At 45.7% G+C, this 21,482-nt stretch overlaps 1 protein-coding gene across 1 annotated transcript in view; it reads left to right on the forward strand.

Moving 5' to 3' along the window:
* The window catches only part of LOC138674028 (tyrosine 3-monooxygenase-like), a 263,471-nt gene that overhangs the window by 136,568 nt on the left and 105,421 nt on the right, over nt 1–21,482 (forward strand). The window contains exon 5 of the mRNA XM_069762003.1: nt 9,663–9,730. Coding sequence (XP_069618104.1) covers nt 9,663–9,730 — 68 coding nt within the window. The remainder of the gene's footprint in view (nt 1–9,662; nt 9,731–21,482) is intronic.

A 21,482-nucleotide genomic window follows, 5' to 3' on the forward strand; every position in this document is an offset into this window, starting at 1 on the left:
ATGTGCTGCTCCCATCCTGCGTCCCCATCATTATGTGCTGCTCCATCCTGCGTCCCCATCCTGTTATGTGCTGCTCCATCCTGCGTCCCCATCCTTATGTGCTGCTCCCATCCTGCGTCCCCATCCTTATGTTCATGCTGCATCCTGCGTCCCCATCCTGTTATGTGCTGCTCCATCCTGCGTCACCATCCTTATGTGCTGCTCCATCCTGCGTCCCCATCCTTATGTGCTGCTCCATCCTGCGTCCCCATCCTTATGTGCTGCTGCATCCTGCGTCCCCATCCTTATGTGCTGCTCCATCCTGCGTCCCCATCCTTATGTGCTGTGTCATGATTCCAATGGCAGGGAATCACAAAAGGACAAGCACCAACGAGCTCTAGGGTGATGGAACCCGAGCTGACCGCGACACTAAACCTGAACACACAAATAACAATAGCCGGGGAACGTGCCTACGTTGATCCCAGACGTCTCGCACCAGCCGAAGATCCAACCTCCCCCACTAGAAGAAACACAGACCTCCCTTGCCTCCAGAGAAATACCCCACAGAAATAGCAGCCCCCCACATATAATGACGGTGAAATGAGAGGAAGGCACATACACAGTATGAAAACAGACTCAGCAAAACGAGGCCCGCCAAAACCAGACAGCAGAGGATACAACAGTAAACTGCGCGGTCAGCAAAAAACCCTTCAAAAAACCATCCTGTAATTACTTGAACTCATGTTCCAACTCATGGAACATGAGGAGCAATTACAGCCCACTAAAGCAACCAGCAGCAAAGAGACAATTATATGCAAGCTGGACAAGACAAAAATAAAGCAAAACGTGGAACAAGAAAATCAAAACTTAGCTTGTCCTGAAGATTACTGAAGCCAGAAGCTGAGGTAACAAAACAGTCTGATAACCTTGATAGCCGGCGGGGAAATGACAAGAAAGCCCGGTTAAATAGGAAACTCCCAAATCCTAATAGAACAGGTGGACACCAGAGACAGCAGAACACAAATCACCCAGTACCATCAGTAACCACCAGAGGGAGCCCAAAAACAGAACTCACAACAGTACCCCCCCCCCTTGAGGAGGGGTCACCGAACCCTCACGAGAACCACCAGAGCGACCAGGATGAGCCCTATGAAAAGCGCGGACCAAATCATCAGCATGAACATCAGAGGCAACCACCCAAGAATTATCCTCCTGACCATAACCCTTCCACTTGACCAAATATTGGAGTTTCCGTCTGGAAACACGAGAATCCAAGATCTTCTCCACAACATACTCCAATTCTCCCTCCACCAGCACCGGAGCAGGAGGCTCAAGCGAAGGAACAACAGGTACCTCATACCTCCGCAATAACGTCCGATGGAACACATTATGAATAGCAAACGATGCCGGGAGATCCAAACGAAACGACACAGGGTTAAGAATTTCCAAGATCCTATAAGGACCGATGAACCGAGGCTTGAACTTAGGAGAAGAGACCTTCATAGGAACAAAACGAGAAGACAACCACACCAAGTCCCCAACACGAAGTCGAGGACCCACGCGGCGACGGCGATTAGCAAACTGCTGAGCCTTCTCCTGGGACAACTTCAAATTGTCCACCACTTGACTCCAAATCCGATGCAACCCATCCACCACCATGTCCACTCCAGGGTAATCAGAAGGCTCCACCTGACCAGAGGAAAAACGAGGATGAAACCCCGAATTACAAAAGAAAGAAGAAACCAAGGTAGCAGAACTAGCCCGATTATTAAGGGCAAACTCGGCCAGCGGCAAAAAGGTAACCCAGTCATCCTGATCAGCAGAAACAAAACACCTCAAATAACTTTCCAAGGTCTGATTAGTTCGCTCCGTCTGGCCATTCGTCTGAGGATGGAATGCAGAGGAAAAGGACAAATCAATGCCCATCTTAGCACAGAACGTCCGCCAAAATCTAGACACAAACTGGGATCCCCTGTCAGAAACGATGTTCTCCGGAATCCCATGCAAACGAACCACGTTCTGGAAAAACAGAGGGACCAACTCAGAGGAGGAAGGCAACTTAGGCAAGGGTACAAGATGAGCCATTTTAGAAAAGCGGTCACACACAACCCTGATGACAGACATTTTTTGAGAGACAGGGAGATCCGAAATAAAGTCCATGGAAATGTGCGTCCAAGGCCTCTTCGGGATAGGCAAAGGTGACAACAATCCACTGGCTCGAGAACAGCAAGGCTTAGCCCGAGCACAAACCTCACAAGACTGCACAAAAGAACGCACATCCCTCGACAAGGAAGGCCACCAAAAAGACCTGGCCACCAAGTCTCTAGTACCAAATATTCCAGGATGACCTGCCAACGCAGAAGAATGGACCTCGGAGATGACTCTACTGGTCCAACTATCCGGAACAAACAGTCTCTCAGGCGGACAACGATCAGGTTTACCCGCCTGAAACTCCTGCAAAGCACGTCGCAAGTCTGGGAAGACGGCCGACAAAATCACCCCATCCCTAAGGATACCAGTGGGCTCAGAATTTCCAGGGGAGTCAGGCACAAAACTCCTAGAAAGAGCATCCGCCTTCACATTCTTTGAACCTGGCAGGTATGAAACCACAAAATTGAAACGAGAGAAAAACAGTGACCAACGAGCCTGTCTAGGATTCAGACGCCTGGCAGACTCAAGGTAAATCAGATTTTTGTGATCAGTCAAGACCACCACACGATGTCTAGCACCCTCCAGCCAATGACGCCACTCCTCAAATGCCCACTTCATGGCCAAAAGTTCCCGATTACCCACATCATAATTCCGCTCAGAGGGCGAAAATTTTCTAGAAAAGAACGCACATGGCTTCATCACCGAGCAATCGGAGCTTCTCTGTGACAAAACCGCCCCCGCTCCAATCTCGGAAGCATCACCCTCAACTTGGAAAGGAAGCGAAACATCAGGCTGACGCAACACAGGAGCAGAAGAAAACCGGCGTTTAAGTTCCCGAAAGGCCTCCACAGCCGCAGGAGACCAATCAGCAACATCAGCACCCTTTTTAGTCAAATCCGTCAAAGGCTTAACAACACTAGAAAAATTAGTTATAAAACGACGATAGAAATTAGCAAAGCCTAAAAACTTCTGCAGACTGTTAAGAGATGCAGGCTGCGTCCAGTCACAAATAGCCCGAACCTTGACGGGATCCATCTCAATAGTAGAAGGGGAAAAAATATACCCCAAGAAAGAAATCTTCTGGACTCCAAAGAGACACTTTGAGCCCTTTACAAACAAGGAATTAGCCCGCAGGACCTGAAACACCTTCCTGACCTGCTGAACATGAGACTCCCAGTCATCAGAAAAAACCAAAATATCATCCAAATACACAATCATAAATTTATCCAGATATTCACGGAAAATATCGTGCATAAAGGACTGGAAGACTGAAGGAGCATTAGAAAGTCCGAAAGGCATTACCAAATACTCAAAATGGCCCTCAGGCGTATTAAATGCGGTTTTCCACTCATCACCTTGCTTTATTCGTATAAGATTATACGCACCCCAAAGATCAATCTTAGTGAACCATTTAGCCCCCTTAATGCGAGCAAACAAATCAGTCAACAAAGGCAAAGGATACTGATATTTTACGGTAATCTTATTCAAAAGACGATAATCTATACAAGGCCTCAAGGACCCATCTTTTTTGGCCACGAAAAAAAAACCTGCTCCCTAAGGGGACGAAGATGGACGGATATGTCCCTTTTCCAAGGACTCCTTAACATAATCCCGCATAGCAGTATGTTCTGGCACTGACAGATTGAACAAACGACCTTTAGGAAATTTACTACCAGGAATTAAATCTATAGCACAATCGCAATCCCTGTGAGGAGGAAGCGAACTGAGCTTAGGCTCCTCAAAAACATCCCGATAATCAGACAAAAATACAGGAACCTCAGAAGGAGTAGATGAAGCGATAGAAATCGGAGGTGCATCATCATGAACCCCCTGACATCCCCAGCTTAACACAGACATTGTTTTCCAGTCAAGGACTGGATTATGAGTTTGTAACCATGGCAGACCAAGTACTAGAACATCATGTAAATTATACAATACCAGGAAGCGAATCACCTCCTGATGAACGGGAGTCATACGCATGGTCACTTGTGTCCAGTACTGAGGTTTATTCATAGCTAAAGGTGTAGAGTCAATTCCCTTCAAAGGAATAGGGACTTCCAGAGGCTCAAGACTAAACCCACATCGCTTGGCAAATGACCAATCCATAAGACTCAGGGCAGCGCCTGAATCTACATAGGCATCGACGGAAATGGATGATAATGAGCAAATCAGAGTCACAGACAGAATGAACTTAGACTGTAACGTACTAATGGCAACAGACTTATCAACCTTTTTTGTGCGTTTAGAGCATGCTGATATAACATGAGCTGAATCACCACAATAAAAGCACAACCCATTTTTCCGCCTATAGTTTTGCCGTTCACTTCTAGACTGAACTCTATCACATTGCATTGTCTCAAGTGCCTGTTCAGAAGACACCGCCAAATGGTGCACAGGTTTGCGCTCCCGTAAACGCCGATCAATCTGAATAGCCATAGTCATAGACTCATTCAGACCCGTAGGCGCAGGGAACCCCACCATAACATCTTTAATGGCCTCAGAAAGGCCATCTCTGAACTTTGCAGCCAGGGCGCACTCATTCCACTGAGTAAGCACTGACCATTTCCGAAATTTTTGACAATATATTTCTGCTTCATCTTGCCCCTGAGAGAGAGCTAATAAAGCTTTTTCAGCCTGAATCTCCTGGTTAGGTTCCTCATAGAGCAAACCCAATGCCAGAAAAAACGCATCCACATTAAGCAACACAGGATCCCCTGGTGCCAATGCAAATGCCCAATTTTGAGGGTCACCCCGCAGGAAAGATATAATAATCTTAACCTGCTGAGCAGGGTCTCCAGAAGAGCGAGATTTCAAAGAAAGGAACAGCTTGCAATTGTTCCTAAAATTCAGAAAACTAGATCTATCTCCAGCAAAGAACTCTGGAATAGGAATTCTAGGTTCAGACATAGGAGCATGTACAACAAAATCTTGTATATTTTGAACCTTAGCAGCAAGATTATTCAAGCTGGAAGCTAAACTCTGGATGTCCATGATAAACAGCTAAGGTCAGAGCCATTCAAGGATTAAGAGGAGGAAAAAAAAAAAAATCAGCCTGGCTGCAATTAAGGCTAGGCAGCAACCTCAGAGGAGAGAAAAAAAAAAAAACTTCCTCAGACTACTTTTCCTCCTACTTTATACTGTCATGATTCCAATGGCAGGGAATCACAAAAGGACAAGCACCAACGAGCTCTAGGGTGATGGAACCCGAGCTGACCGCGACCCTAAACCTGAACACACAAATAACAATAGCCGGGGAACGTGCCTACGTTGATCCCAGATGTCTCGCACCAGCCGAAGATCCAACCTCCCCCACTAGAAGAAACACAGACCTCCCTTGCCTCCAGAGAAATACCCCACAGAAATAGCAGCCCCCCACATATAATGACGGTGAAATGAGAGGAAGGCACATACACAGTATGAAAACAGACTCAGCAAAACGAGGCCCGCCAAAACCAGACAGCAGAGGATACAAAAGTAAACTGCGCGGTCAGCAAAAAACCCTTCAAAAAACCATCCTGTAATTACTTGAACTCATGTTCCAACTCATGGAACATGAGGAGCAATTACAGCCCACTAAAGCAACCAGCAGCAAAGAGACAATTATATGCAAGCTGGACAAGACAAAAATAAAGCAAAACGTGGAACAAGAAAATCAAAAGTTAGCTTGTCCTGAAGATTACTGAAGCCAGAAGCTGAGGTAACAAAACACTCTGATAACCTTGATAGCCGGCGGGGAAATGACAAGAAAGCCCGGTTAAATAGGAAACTCCCAAATCCTAATAGAACAGGTGGACACCAGAGACAGCAGAACACAAATCACCCAGTACCATCAGTAACCACCAGAGGGAGCCCAAAAACAGAACTCACAACAGTCCTGCTCCATCCTGCGTCCCCATCCTTATGTGCTGCTCCATCCTGCGTCCCCATCCTTATGTGCTGCTCCATCCTGCGTCCCCATCCTTATGTGCTCCTCCATCCTGCGTCCCCATTCTTATGTGCTGCTGCATCCTGCGTCCCCATCCTTATGTGCTGCTCCATCCTGCGTCCCCATCCTTATGTGCTGCTCCATCCTGCGTCCCCATACTGCCTCTGACCCGCTCGGCGCCGAGTGCTGGGGGGCCTGAGCAGGCGGGGACACCGGCGCGCTGTGGGGGTCAGGTGCCGGTATCGCCGCCAGCTCAGGCCCCCCCAGCACTCACTATACTCACCTGTCTGTCCCCGTTCCATCGCTGAGCGCCGCCATCTTCCCGGTCTCCTGGCCGTGACTATTCAGTCAGAGGGTGGCGCCGGCGCGCATTAAGCGCGTCATCGCGCCCTCTGAACTGAAGGCCACAGACCGAAGACCGGGAAGATGGCGCCGCTCAGCGATGGAACGGGGACAGGTGAATATAGGCCGATACTCACCCTGCTGGCGGTCCCTGCTTCTGCGGTGGAGATCGCGGTGTGTGTTCAGTGTGAACGCACACCGCGATCTCCCGGGAGCGTCGCTCTGTGAGGCCCAGACTGCGCCGGCGCTTGCGCTTGCGCAGTCTATAGAGGCTTCGGACAGAGTGACGCTCCCAGCGTTGTATTATAGAGATCATATATATATATATATTATATATATATATATATATATATATATATATATATATATATATATATATATATATATATATAGCAGCACTCCAATACATACTTATCAAAGTACAAAAATGATTTTAATTGCCCTTGTGGCGTGGCCCTGCACCCGAAGTGGTTACATTTTTTGTGTTGTGCCACTATTTTTTATATATACAGTTCTGTGAAAAAATGGTTTGTGCCATTCCTGATTTCTTAATCTTTTGCATGTTTGTCACACTTAAATGTTTCAGATCACCAAACAAATTTAAATATTAGACAAAGATAACACAAGTAAACGCAAAATGCAGTTTTTGTATTAAGATCTGTATTATTAAGGGAAAAAGAAATCCAAACCTAAAGGGCCCTGTGTGAAAAAGTGATTGTCCCCTAAATCTAATAACTGGTTGGGCTACCCTTAGCAGCAACAACTGTAAACAAGCATTTGCGATAACTGGCAATGAGTCTTTTACAATGCTCTGGAGGAATTTTGGCCCACTCATCTTTGCAGAATTGTTGAGTTTCTGAGCATGAACAAAGTTTTTAAGATCATGCCACATCTTTTCAATCGGATTATGGTCAGGACTTCGACTAGGCCACTCTAAAGTATTTTTTTTTATTTTTTTATTTTTTAAGCCATTCAGAGGTGGACTTGCTAGTGTGTTTTGAATTACTATCCTGCTGCATAACCCAAGTGCACTTCAACTTGAGGTCATGAACAGATGGCCAGAAATTCTCCTTCAGAATACTTTAGTAGACAACAGAATTCAAGGTTCCATTTACTACAGCAAGTCTACCAGGATCTGAAGCAGCAAATTAGCCCCACACATCACACTACCACCACCATATTTTACTGTTGGCATGATGTTCCTTTTCTGAAATGCTGTGCTATTTCTACACTACATGTAATAGGACATACACTTTCCAAAAAGTTCAACTTTAGTCTTGTCATTCCACAGAGTATTCTCCCAAATGCCTTATGGATCATCAAGATGTTTTCTGGCAAAACTGAGACAATCCTTTATATTCATATTGCTTAGGAGTGGTTTTCGGCTTGGAACTCTGCCATGCAGGCCATTTTTTGCTAAGTCTCTTTTTTATGGTGAAGTTATGAACACTGATCTCAACTGAGGCAAATGAGGCCTGCAGTTCTTTTGAGGTTGTTGTGGGGTCTTTTGTTACCTCCTGGATGAGTCATCACTTTGAACTTGGGCTAATATTGGTCGGCTGGCCACTCCTGGGAAGGTTCACCACTGTTCCATAGGTTTACTATTTGTGAATAATGGCTTTCACTGTGGTTCGGTGGAGTCCCAAAGCTTTATAAATACTTGATAGATCTCAATTACTTTGTTTCTCATTTTTTTCCAGAATTTCTTTGGATTGCATCATTATGTCTAGCTTTTGAGGATTTGTTGGGATGCTTAACTTTGTCAGGCAGGTCCTATTTAAGTGATTTCTTGATTGAGAACATGTGTGGCAGTAATTTGAACTCAGGTTCCCCAAAATGTGTTAAAGCACGGCTAACTTATGTTTTAGAGGGGGGGGGGAGCAATTACTTTTTCAAACAGGTCCCTGTAGGTTTGGGTTTCTTTTTCCCTTAATGATAAACTGTCATGATTCCAATGGCAGGGAATCACAAAAGGACAAGCACCAACGAGCTCTAGGGTGATGGAACCTGAGCTGACCGCGACCCTAAACCTGAACACACAAATAACAATAGCCGGGGAACGTGCCTACGTTGATCCTAGACGTCTCGCACCAGCCGAAGATCTAACTTCCCCTATTAGAAGAAACACAGACCTCTCTTGCCTCCAGAGAAATACCCCACAGAAATAGCAGCCCCCCACATATAATGACGGTGAAATGAGAGGAAGGCACATACACAGTATGAAAACAGATTCAGCAAAATGAGGCCCGCTAAAACTAGATAGCAGAGGATACAAAAGTAAACTGCGCGGTCAGCAAAAAACCCTTCAAAAAACCATCCTGTAATTACTTGAACTCATGTTCCAACTCATGGAACATGAGGAGTAATTACAGCCCGCTAGAGCAACCAGCAGCAAAGAAACAATTATATGCAAGCTGGACAAGACAAAAATAAAGCAAAACGTGGAACAAGAAAATCAAAAACTTAGCTTGTCCTGAAGATTACTGAAGCCAGAAGCTGAGGAAACAAAACACTCTGATAACCTTGATAGCCGGCGGGGAAATGACAAGAAAGCCCGGTTAAATAGGAAACTCCCAAATCCTAATAGAACAGGTGGACACCAGAGACAGCAGAACACAAATCACCCAGTACCATCAGTAACCACCAGAGGGAGCCCAAAAACAGAACTCACAACAATAAACACCTTCATTTAAAAACTGCATTTTGTGGTTACTTGTGTTATCTTAGTCTAATATTTCAATTTGTTTGGTGATCTTAAATATCTAAGTGTGACAAATATGCAAAAGAGTAGGAAATCAGGAAGGGGGTACACACTGTTTCACACAACTATATACGGTATATGTATATTATACAGCTGAAATTTTTCTAATTTATCAAATGTTATAGAAATTGACTATTATACAATGTTATAACATTGGTATGAGATTACAATTACATATGCATATACAAGTGCTTCTCACTAAGTTAGAATATCATCAAAAAGTTAATTTATTTCAGTTCTTCAATACAAAAAGTGAAACTCATATATTGTATAGAGTCATTACAGAGTGATCTATTTCAAGTGTTTATTTCTGATAATGTTGATGATTACAGCTCTAATTTAGTCAGCAGCACTTGTATATATTTAAGAATATTATATGTGTTTTTATGTGTATTATATATATTATAGTGTTCAGTTCATCATAAATATATAGCATTCCAAACACCTAGCTAAATAAATTGGTACAGTAGTGTAAATGTCTAATCTCTTGTCTCATTGTAATAGGGATTTGGTGACCAGGAATACAAGAAGAGAAGAGGATATTTTGCAGAACTGGCTTTGAAATATAAAGAGTAAGTTATCTTAAAAAAGAAGCATAGAAAATTTAGGAAAGCTGTTAAACGTGTTGTCTGGGACTAGAGTTGAGCGACTTTTAGTTTTTTAGGGTCGAGTCGGGTTTCGCGAAACCCGACTATCTCAACATTCGAGTCGAGTGGAATCGGCCGATTATCGCAAAAAGTCGGGGATCGACCGAAACACGAAACCCAATGCAAGTCAATGGGGGAGCAGAGTCGGCAGTGAGTGGAGGCCAGGAAAACATGTACAGTGCCCATTTTAATGGCAAAAACATCCATTCTTGTTACTGAAGCTTGTCAATCTTAATTTACCTTATAATAATAGTAAGGCATTGGAAATTGGGGGTCATTTGGCTAAAGTTGTGGGGGGGTAGGGCTGGTTCAAGTATTTAGTGGGCCCAGGAAATCTGGACCACGTCACGGCAGTGGAGCAGGGAGAGGTAATTATTTCAACTTTGGAAGTGCTGTGATCCGGAGCAAGCAGGGGGGGCCCACTCGTTGGCATTGGCACTGGCACAGGGCCCCTCAAAGTACGGCGGTGTGTTTGCACGGCGGGGGCGCCTCCCACCGGCAGCGACACTTTTGCGTACTATGAGGGGCCCTGTGCCAGTGACGTCGCCAACGAGTATTCCTCCCCCACCTGATGAAGGAACCTGCACTTTCATCTGCACCTTCCTCTTTGTCCCCGTGTAAGGTGGTATGGTATGCGGGAAGAGGAACCTGACTTTCAGCAGGGTCACAATCTTGCTGTGTAGTGTGCACAGGGAATGTTGCGTTATGGGTCAGTGTACCAGCAGACTCATCTATCACTGGCTGGGCAATGGCCAGGATGAGGAGGAAACACAGATATAGGCCCAAAGAATAAAGTGGGCTAAATGCAGTTCAAAATTGGTAACAGGACTAACCAGGGGGCATTGCTTTGTTCAGTGGAGGACAACTGTAATGAGAGGCTGACACAGAGAGTAGGCCCAAATCAGTAAGTAGTCTAAATGCAGTTCAAAATTGGCAATAGTAGTAAACAGGCGGCACAGCTTTGTTCAGTGGAGGAGAACAGCAAGGAGCGGCAGACACCGATAGTAGGCCCCAACCCAACTAGTAGGCCAAATGCAGTCTAACATTAACAACTACTTAACGAGAGCCTGAAAATGGAATTTCAGGACAGGAAACCAGGAGAACAGCAAGGAGCGGCAGACACTATTAGTAGGCCCCAACACAACTAGTAAGAAACCAAGCACACAAAAAAGATATGCATAGCAATAAATGAAATTTATCAATCGAATAATCCAAATAAAAATGCCATGCCAGAAGGACTAATGCATAGATAAGGGTAAGTCGCTATCAAAAATAGAACAAGAGAAATATGGGTCAATACAGACCCAGAAAAACGACCAAGAGACCCAAATAAAGACATATAAAAATCAACTTTATTATTGCACAAAAATGTATATATATATATAAAACATACCATTCAAGGGAACAGGTGAGGCTCAATACCGCAGGGTGTGCAAGGACACCACTGAAAGAGCATATAAGGGACGCACGGAGCCGGGATCATAGTTTAACCCATAAATGTGCATAGTGGGCTGTAAAGCCCATACTGCTATGCTGAAAAATACTAGTACCATCATACATCCACATAGCCAGACCAAAGGCCCAAGTAAATCAGTATCGTGAATACATACACATTACCTCAAATAGGGCAAGCAGGTAAACCAGATTCAGGGTCCGTGCGCCCTCCCCAACGCACGTTTCGGTTATAAACCTTCCTCAGGGGGAATATACAGAAAGGTCGGATGTGCATCTTTATAACTGCTAAAACCGGAAGTAGAAAGCCCCTGCAACCGGAAGTAAAATGTGGTTACTAAGAAACCAATAACCTAAATCACTAAGTGATAACAAAATCAAGCGGTAATGTCACCGCCGTACCAGATACCGGCGGGTGCGCCGCACGATGCCGTACACCGGGTCGGCACAGGGCCCTGTGTCTCCCAGCGACGAGCGCGTAGCGGCGCAACCACAGTGCCAAGGCACAACAGGAGAAAAACCGCGCATGCGCAAAGGCATGCTGCAAATGAAAACTCCATATTGAAATAGGGAAAAAACCAAGATCCCGGCTAAAGCGACAGTGATGTAAGAAATATAACACAAATAGACATAGACAGATAAGGACATGTGGCAAATAAGGCTAAATATCTAAATATCAAGTGACAAGAAATTTCTCACTAGGAAAAACCGCAAATCAAATTACACACAAACAAATAAATACATAAAGAAATAATAAATACATAAATACTAAGTGACAGGAAATTTCTCACTAAGAAAAACCTCAGAAAGAGTTACACACATAAGGTCATATACAATCGACACTATATTGATCCATATGTAGCGCAAAGAACAGCTGCAATAATATCCACAACCAGATAATGGTTCATATATATAGGCAAAAAGCAACTTGTAGTCATATCATGTATTGTGGCATTCAGTCCATGATGTCCTTCACGCTAAACCGGGGCTATTCATGATAAAGTCCATGCATCTTCAGTAGAGACGACCAACGGTGTAGTAAACAAAATCCAAGGACTAAACTCATCCACATGTCTATATCGGCATATCACACCACCAGTAGGAAAGAAAAGCACAACAAGACCTAAATATAAATATGCAAATGTTAATAAAATAAAACAAAAGAACAATTACTAAAAACAACAAAAACTAAATACAAGCAATGTCCCACACAAATGTGCAGCAGGAGGAAATCACAGGAAGGATGAGAAATTGAAGTGCTCATTAAGACCACGGGGATGGACTGTACCAAGTGTCCAGATCCATCGGGATTCTAATTGGGAGAGGCGCTGAGAGATATTGCCCCCCCGAATACCCAGGTCAATAGAGTCAACCCAACCCAACTAGTAGGCCAAATGCAGTTGTTCCATTTAACAACTATTTAACAAGAGCCTGAAGATAGAAGCTCAGGAAAGGCAACCTGGAGAACACCTTGGAGCGGAAGACACCGTCTCTACAACCCAGACCCAACTTGTAGGCCTAATGCAGTGTTGTTTCAACAACTACTTAACACGAGCATGAAGATTGAAGCTATGGAGAGGCAACCTGGAGAGCACCTTGGAGCGGCAGACACCGTCTCTACAACCCAGACACAACTTGTAGGCCTAATGCAGTGTTGTTTCAACAACTACTTAACACGAGCATGAAGATTGAAGCTATGGAGAGGCAACCTGGAGAACACGTTGGAGCGGCAGACACCGTCTCTACAACCCAGATCCAACTTGTAGGCCTAATGCAGTATTGTTTCAACAACTACTGAACGAGAGCTAGAAGATCGAAGCTATGGAGAGGCAACCTGGAGAACACCTTGGAGCGGCAGACACCGTTAGTAGGCCCTACCGAAGTAGTAGCCCCAATGCAGTTTTCAAATTCCTATAGGCTGAAAACCAGACTATTGACGCTCAGCTTTTTTCAGAGGAGGACAGCTGTATTGAGTGGCGCAGACAGACACAGGTAGTAGGCCTTAAACAAAAAATTTGGCTCAATGCAGTTTAAAAAAGTTTACAGGGGTACACAGGCAGCATTGCTCTGGTCAGTGGAGGACAATTTCAATTATGGACCGCAGACAGACTTAGTACGCATACAAATAAAGAATGGATGCTCTATGCAATTTAAAATAGGTTCCAGGGGTACACGGGCAGCAGTGGTGTGGTCAGTGGAGGACTATTGGAAGGAGGGACCGCAGACAGGCTTAGTAGGCCTAACATAACAAAAGTAGGCTGTAGACACTTTAAAATAGCTTCCAGGGGTACACGGGCAGCAGTGGTGTGGTCAGTGGAGGACTATTGGAAGGAGGAACCGCAGACAGGCTTAGTAGGCCTAACATAACAAAAGTAGACTGTAGGCACTTTAAAATAGCTTCCAGGGGTACACAGGCAGCATTGGTCTGGTCAGTGGAGGACTATTGGAAGGAGGGACCGCAGACAGGCTTAGTAGGCCTAACATAACAAAAGTAGGCTCTATGCACTTGGAATTATCTTGCAGGGGTACACAGGCAACATTGGTGTTGTCAGCAGAGGCCGATTGTAATGAGTGTCTGACAGTTAGTACTCCCAAAAAATAAATAGATGTTAATGTCTCGCAATACAACAAAACCAAAAAACAAAAGGGTGGCATACTTAGGTACAGGGGTGGGCTCCTCTGCTGTGTTTCTGACCTAGTAATTTGGCGCAAAGTATTTACTGGTGTAAATATAGAACACTGCCCCAGACTATTTTAAGTAGCATCATACATGTCAACACATTGGTATTCTCAGTGCCAGGCATTGAAGGATGTCAGCGCATAGACTAAACATTGCTGGAGCTGTGAGAGATAATTTTGCAAATCGTAGAGCACTGTTTGAGCTGGTGGGGGGGAAACTGTCTTGTGGCCGGCGGTACAGGCCCAGGGCCCCTCATGTTACAACGGTGTGTCTGATGTTGGTTGCGTGCCACCACCGCCAGAGACACTTTATTGTACTATGAGGGACCCAGTGGCAGTGCCGTCGACCAAAAGCGTGCACACCCACCTCTTCAAACAAACGGCACTCTCACGGGTGCTTGCGCCAAGTGGCGAGACCACGGCCCCGTGGGGGGAGTTTGGCCATTTAGGGTGGTGTAAACATGTCGTATGCTGGACAAACAGCTGCTGCAAATTACGAGATTGGAAAACTCAGTCAGAGCAGTCCAGAAGCAAGACCTTTTCATTGGAAATCTAGGTGTCAGCCGTGAAAGGTGGGGCAAAATAATTTGAAATCCAGTTGTGGTTCATTTTAATGAAGGTTAGATCATCAACATTTTGGGTAGCCAGACGAGTCCTTTTTTTCGGTTAATATTGAACCAGCAGCACTGAATACTCTTTCTGATAGCACACTAGCTGCTGGGCAAGCAAGCTCCTGCAATGCATATTCTGCCAATTCTGGCCAGGTGTCTAATTTGGATGCCCAGTAATCAAATGGGTATGACGGTTGAGGGAGAACATCGATAAGGGATGAAAAATAGTTAGTAACCATACTGGACAAATGTTGTCTTCTGTCACTTTCAATTGATGCTACAGTACCTGTCCTGTCTGCGGTCATAGCAAAATCACTACACAACCTGGTCAGAAAACCCCTCTGTCCAACGCCACTTCTGATTTGTGCACCTCTAACACCTCTGGTCTGCTGCCCCCTGCAGCTCGTGTGAGAACGATCACCGGCGCTGTGTGCTGGGAATGCCTGAATCAAACGGACAACAAGAGTTGATTGTTTGGTTGCTAATATTTGTTCCAAGTTCTCATGTGGCATAATATTTTGCAATTTGCCTTTATAGCGAGGATCAAGGAGGCAGGCCAACCAGTAATCGTCATCGGTCATCATTTTAATAATGCGTGTGTCCCTTTTGAGGATACGTAAGGCATAATCCGCCATGTGGGCCAAAGTTCCAGTTGTCAAATCTGCGGTTGTGCTGGGTTGAGGGGCAGTTTCAGGCAAATCTACGTCACTTATGTCCCTCAAAAAAACAGAACCCGGCCTTGCCACGCCACCAATTTCCAGTGGCCCCGGAGAAGCTTCCTCATTAAAAAAATACTCATCCCCATCATTCTCCTCGTCCTTCTCCTCCTGTTCGCCCGCTACCTCGTCCTGTACACTGCCCTGACCAGACAATGGCTGACTGCCATCAAGGCTTTCATCTTCCTCTGCTGCAGACGCCTGCTCCTTTATGTGCATCAAACTTTGCATCAGCAGATGCATTAGGGGGATGCTCATGCTTATTATGGCGTTGTCTGCACTTACCAGCCGTATGCATTCCTCAAAACACTGAAGGACTTGACACATGTCTTGTACCTTCTACCACTGCACACCTGACAACTCCATGTCTGTCATCCTACTGCCTGCCCGTGTATGTGTATCCTCCCACAAATACATAACAGCCTGCCTCTGTTCGCACAGTCTCTGAAGCATGTGCAGTGTTGAGTTCCACCTTGTTGCAATGTCTATGATTAGGCGATGCTGGGGAAGGTTCAAAGACCGCTGATAGGTCTGCTTACGGCTGGAGTGTACGGGCGAACGGCGGATATGCGAGCAAAGTCCGCGCACTTTGAGGAGCAGGTCGGATAACCCCGGATAACTTTACAGGAAGCACTGCACCACCAGGTTTAAGGTGTGAGCCAGGCAAGGAATGTGTTTCAGTTGGAAAAGGGAGATGGCAGCCATGAAATTCCTTCCGTTATCACTCATTACCTTGCCTGCCTCAAGATCTACAGTGCCCAGCCACGACTGCGTTTCTTTCTGCAAGAACTCGGACAGAACTTCCGTGGTGTGTCTGTTGTCGCCCAAACACTTCATGGCCAATACAGCCTGCTGACGCTTGCCAGTAGCTGCCCCATAATGGGACACCTGGTGTGCAACAGTGGCAGCTGCGGATGGAGTGGTTGTGCGACTGCGGTCTGTGGACGAGCTCTCGCTTCTGCAGGAGGACGAGGAGGAGGGGGGTGAACGGCTACAGCCAACTGTTTCCTAGACTGTGGGCTAGGCAGAACTGTCCCAATATTGCTGTCCCCTGTAGACCCTGCATCCACCACATTCACCCAGTGTGCCGTGATGGACACGTAACGTCCCTGGCCATGCCTACTGATCCATGCATCTGTTGTCAGGTGCACCTTTGTACTCACAGATTGCCTGAATGCATGGACGATGCGCTCTTTAACATGCTGGTGGAGGGCTGGGATGGCTTTTCTCGAAAAAAAGTGTCGACTGGGTAGCTCGTAGCGTGGTTCAGTGTAGTCCATCAGGGCTTTGAAAGCTTCGCTTTCAACTAACCGGTAGGGCATCATCTCTAACGAGATTAGTCTAGCTATGTGGGCGTTAAAACCCTGTGTACGCGGATGCGAGGAAGAGTACTTCCTTTTTCTAACAAGAGTCTCTTGTAGGATGAGCTGGACTGGAGAGCTGGAGATCGTGGAACTAGCGGGGGTGCCGGTGGACATGGCAGACTGAGAGACGGTTGGAGACGGTATTCTTGCCGGTGCCCTAGATGCAGTGTTTCCTTCTACGAAACTGGTGATTCCCTGACCCTGACTGCTTTGGCCTGGCAACGAAACCTGCACAGATACTGCAGGTGGTGCGGAAAATGGTGGCCTTACAGTGACGGAAGGGATGTAGCGTTGCTGACTAGCTTCATTGGCCGAGGGTGCTACAACCTTAAGGGACGTTTGGTAGTTAGTCCAGGCTTGCAAATGTATGGTGGTTAAATGTCTATGCAAGCAACTTGTATTTAGACTTTTCAGATTTTGACCTCTGCTTAAGGTAGTTGAACATTTTTGACAGATGACTTTGCGCTGATAAATTGGATGTTGTTTAAAAAAATGCCAGACTGCACTCTTTCTAGCATCGGATACCTTTTCAGGCATTGCAGACTGAGCTTCTTTAACCGGATGGCCACGCTGTCCTCCAACTGGTTTTGGCTTTGCCACGCGTTTTGGGCCAGATACGGGCCCGGCAGATGGAACCTGTTGCGATGTTGATGCCTGCTGCGGCCCCTCCTCCTCCGCTTCAGAACTACTGCCGCCTGCACCCTGTTCCCCCAATGGCTGCCAATCGGGGTCAACAACTGGGTCATCTATGACCTCCTCTTCTATCTCATGTGCAACTTCGTCTGTGTTACCGTGTAAGGCAGTGGTATAGCGTTTGTGACGGGGCACCATCGTCTCATCAGGGTCTGATTCTGGATCAGTACACTGCGAGGGCAATGTGGTGGTCTGAGTCAAAGGAGCAGCATAGTAATCTGGCTGTGGCTGTGCATCTGTGCACTCCATGTCGGATTCAACTTGTAATGGGCATGGCCTGTTAACTGTTTCACTTTCTAACCCAGGAATGGTATGTGTAAAGAGCTCCATGGAGTAACCCGTTGTGTCGCCTGACGCTTCCTTCTCTGTTGTTGTTTTTGCTGAACAGGACAATGGAGCGACTTGTCCCTGAGCATGAACATCCACTAACGACACACTGCTTTTACATTTACCAGTTTCAGAAAAGGAGGCAAAAGAGCTAGAGGCTGAGTCAGCAAGGAAAGCCAAAACTTGCTCTTGCTGCTCCGGCTTTAAAAGCGGTTTTCCTACTCCCAGAAAAGGGAGCGTTCGAGGCCTTGTGTAGCCAGACGACGAACCTGGCTCCACAGCTCGAGACTTAGGTGCTATATTGTTTTTCCCTCGACCACCTGATGCTCCACCACCACTACCATCATTACCAGCTGGCAATGAACGCCCACGGCCACGACCTCTTCCACCAGACTTCTTCATTGTTTTAAAAACGTAACCAAAGTAACGGTATTTGTTACTGTAAAACAACTTACAAGGTGAACTCAAACTTCTGTAGGATTTAGATATCCCTTTATAGGTGGGTGAGACTGCAAGGAAAATCAGGCACAATGTTACACACTCGGTTTTCTGTGGCACAAAATGAGACAGATGCCACACACGCAGGACTGGCACTGAAGCACAAATGCCAATATTAATCTCCCACTATTTTCAGGGAGAATTTAAAAAAAAAAAAAAAAAACAGACACTAGGCTTTCTGTGGCCAACAATTTGAGAGAGATGGCACACACGACTTGCACTGAAGCACAAATGCCAATATTAATCTCCCACTATATTTTTTGCTTTCAGGGAGAACTTAAAAACCAAAATAAAAAAAAACAGACACTAGGCTTTTTGTGGCCCACAATTTGAGAGAGATGCCACACACGCAGGACTGTCACTCAAGCACAAATGCCAATCTTAATCTCCCCCTTTTTTTTGTTTCTGGGAGAATTGTCAAGAAATCAGGCCCAGTATTACACACTAGGCTTTCTGTGCCCCAAAATTGGAGAGAGATGGCACACACAGGACTGGCACTCTAGCAGAAATGCCAATCTTAATCTCCCACTACTTTTTTTTGTTAGGGAGAATTGCCAAGAAATCAGGCCTAGTATTACACACTAGGCCTTCTGTGTCCCAAAATTGGAGAGAGATGGCACACACAGGACTGGCACTCTAGCAGAAATGCCAATCTTAATCTCCCACTACTTTTTTTTGTTAGGGAGAATTGCCAAGAAATCAGGCCCAGTATTACACACTAGGCCTTCTGTGCCCCAAAATTGGAGAGAGATGGCACACACAGGACTGGCACTCTAGCAGAAATGCCAATCTTAATCTCCCACTACTTTTTTTTGTTAGGGAGAATTGCCAAGAAATCAGGGCCAGTATTACACACTAGGCTTTCTGTGCCCCAAAATTGGAGAGAGATGGCACACACAGGACTGGCACTCTAGCAGAAATGCCAATCTTATTCTCCCACTACTTTTTTTTTAGGGAGAATTAAAAAAAAAATAAAAGGATTATAGACACTAGGCTTTCTGTGCCCCACAATTGGAGAGAGATGGCACACACGACTGGCACTCAAGCACAAATGCCAAGATTAATCTCCCACTGTTTATTTTTTTTCAGGGAGAATTTAAAAACCAAAATAAAAAAAAAATAAAAAAAAACAGGGACTGTCCTACAATTACTATCTCCCTGCAGTAATCTCAGCAAGCTATGGCAGGCAGCAATAACAAGGAGTGGACTGCTGCACAAATTAAATCAAAAGTGTGGACAAACAAACAAGATAGCTGTGCAGAAAGGAAGGAACAACAGGATTTGTGCTTTGAAAAAAGCAGTTGGTTTGCACAGTGGCGTACACACAGCAATGCAGCTATCAGGGAGCCTTCTAGGGCAGCCCAATGAGCTACAGCGTTGAGGAAAAAAATGTAGCTTCCACTGTCCCTGCAAACAAAAGGTGGTGCTGGACAGTGGAAATCGCTACAGCACAAGCGGTTTGGGGGTTAATGGACCCTGCCTAACGCTATCCCTGCTTCTGACGAAGCGGCAGCAACCTCTCCCTATGCTCAGATCAGCAGCAGTAACATGGCGGTCGGTGGGAACGCCCTTTTATAGCCCCTGTGACGCCGCAGACAGCAAGCCAATCACTGCAATGCCCTTCTGTAAGGTGGTGGGGATCAGGACCTATGTCATCACGCTGCCCACACTCTGCGTCCACCTTCATTGGCTGAGAAATGGCGCTTTTCGCGTCATTGAAATGCGACTTTGGCGCGAAAGTCGCGTACCGCATGGCCGACCCCACACATGGAACCCGACTGTGCCAAAAGTCAGCGACTTTTGAAAATGAACGATCCGTTTCACTCAACCCTATCTGGGACTAAAAATGACCTCTCTGTGAAAGATGGCACCAGAGAGATCACACAGAATCCCACCACTGCCACCGCTTGTGGCAGATGGCACCATAGCGATAACATAGAATCACACTGCTGCGACCACATGTGATGAACCCGCACCTTGCCACCCCGCCTAATGTCACTATTACATCAGAAGGAGAGCATAATATGGTTTCCCTACTTTCACTAACGTGATGAGGATACATCAGATCAGCTTGGTATAGTTTTACACAGACACCTCCTGTCCATACGGGTCGAGGGAGGCAGGGGAGTGAAAGTATGTGGCTCATGCAGTCACTGATGTGGCACCACACTCGCTCACAATCCTTACAGGCTGAGAGGCCCCTTTCACTAGCACCAGTGAAACAGAGCTCTGCCAGCCCAGTAGGACGCCCGTTGACAGGATTTTATCGGGCCAGAAATCAGCCCTGGTAGTATGGAAAGTTAAGCCGAGAAACAGAAGTGTAGATTCCTGGATCGAGATGAAATAGCAGCGCAAGTTTAAATTTTAGATTGTATCGTCTTAAGGGCAAACTAGACAATACACAATATACATAATGGTTTTGCATATACAGTGGTGAGATATGAAAATACAGATAATGTAGCACAAAAGATATAAGCAGACGGTTCATGTCAACTACTGGGTTGATATTCGACCATGTGTGCACTGGGTTGCAGGAGGCATGGGCTGCCAGCTGGTTCCTAGGTTTTTCACAGAATATTGCTCGACATTACCCCCCTTTCGAAGTGGACCACATGCATAATAGAGAGAGAGAGCACATGGCCTTACACTAGCTTTTATCTTCTTTGGGTCACTCCCCTGAACCTAAATCCCCTTCCCTTGCCTCTAGCAACTAAAAACTCCAAAACCAAAGATGGTTCATAACTACTTAATGGACAGTCCTTGCGTGGCAGTTTTGACACCGTCAGATCCGTCCGGGTCCATACTGCACTTTGAGACTAAAGACATCTTTGCTATCTGGTTCCTAATAGCCATTTCTCCACCCTGTGGTTCTAGAATGGATTGAGACCCTGGAAGACATTTGGCCAGTTCAAGAGATCTCGAAAATGTAACGTGTGTGGCCAAAACATATGAGAAGTCCATATTCTCCTTATGAAAACATAGCTGTTGAACAAAGAAGTTAAACCACATGAAACCCACATGGCAAGCAAGACTTTTGTTCTCAGCTTAGCTGGCTCATGGTGTGAGATCTGTCACTCATAGCATTTTGAAGCTTGACCCCTCTGCTGAGCAAGGTGTTCTTATACGGTTGAATGCTAGAGGGGGGGTTATAATCCCATCCTAGATAGGATACAAATGATTGACATGAAATTATATCTCCCATATTCTTCTCACCATCTTTAGCAGCTATTCTCAGGTGCTGCAACTCAGTTACTACTGAAATGGGTGACAGTAAAAGGGAAGCTGTCACCCCCAAAATCGAAGATGAGCTAAGCCCACCAGCATCAGGGGCTTATCT

This window comes from Ranitomeya imitator, chromosome 4 (genome assembly GCF_032444005.1).
Source record: "Ranitomeya imitator isolate aRanImi1 chromosome 4, aRanImi1.pri, whole genome shotgun sequence".
NCBI classification, from domain to species: domain Eukaryota; kingdom Metazoa; phylum Chordata; class Amphibia; order Anura; family Dendrobatidae; genus Ranitomeya; species Ranitomeya imitator.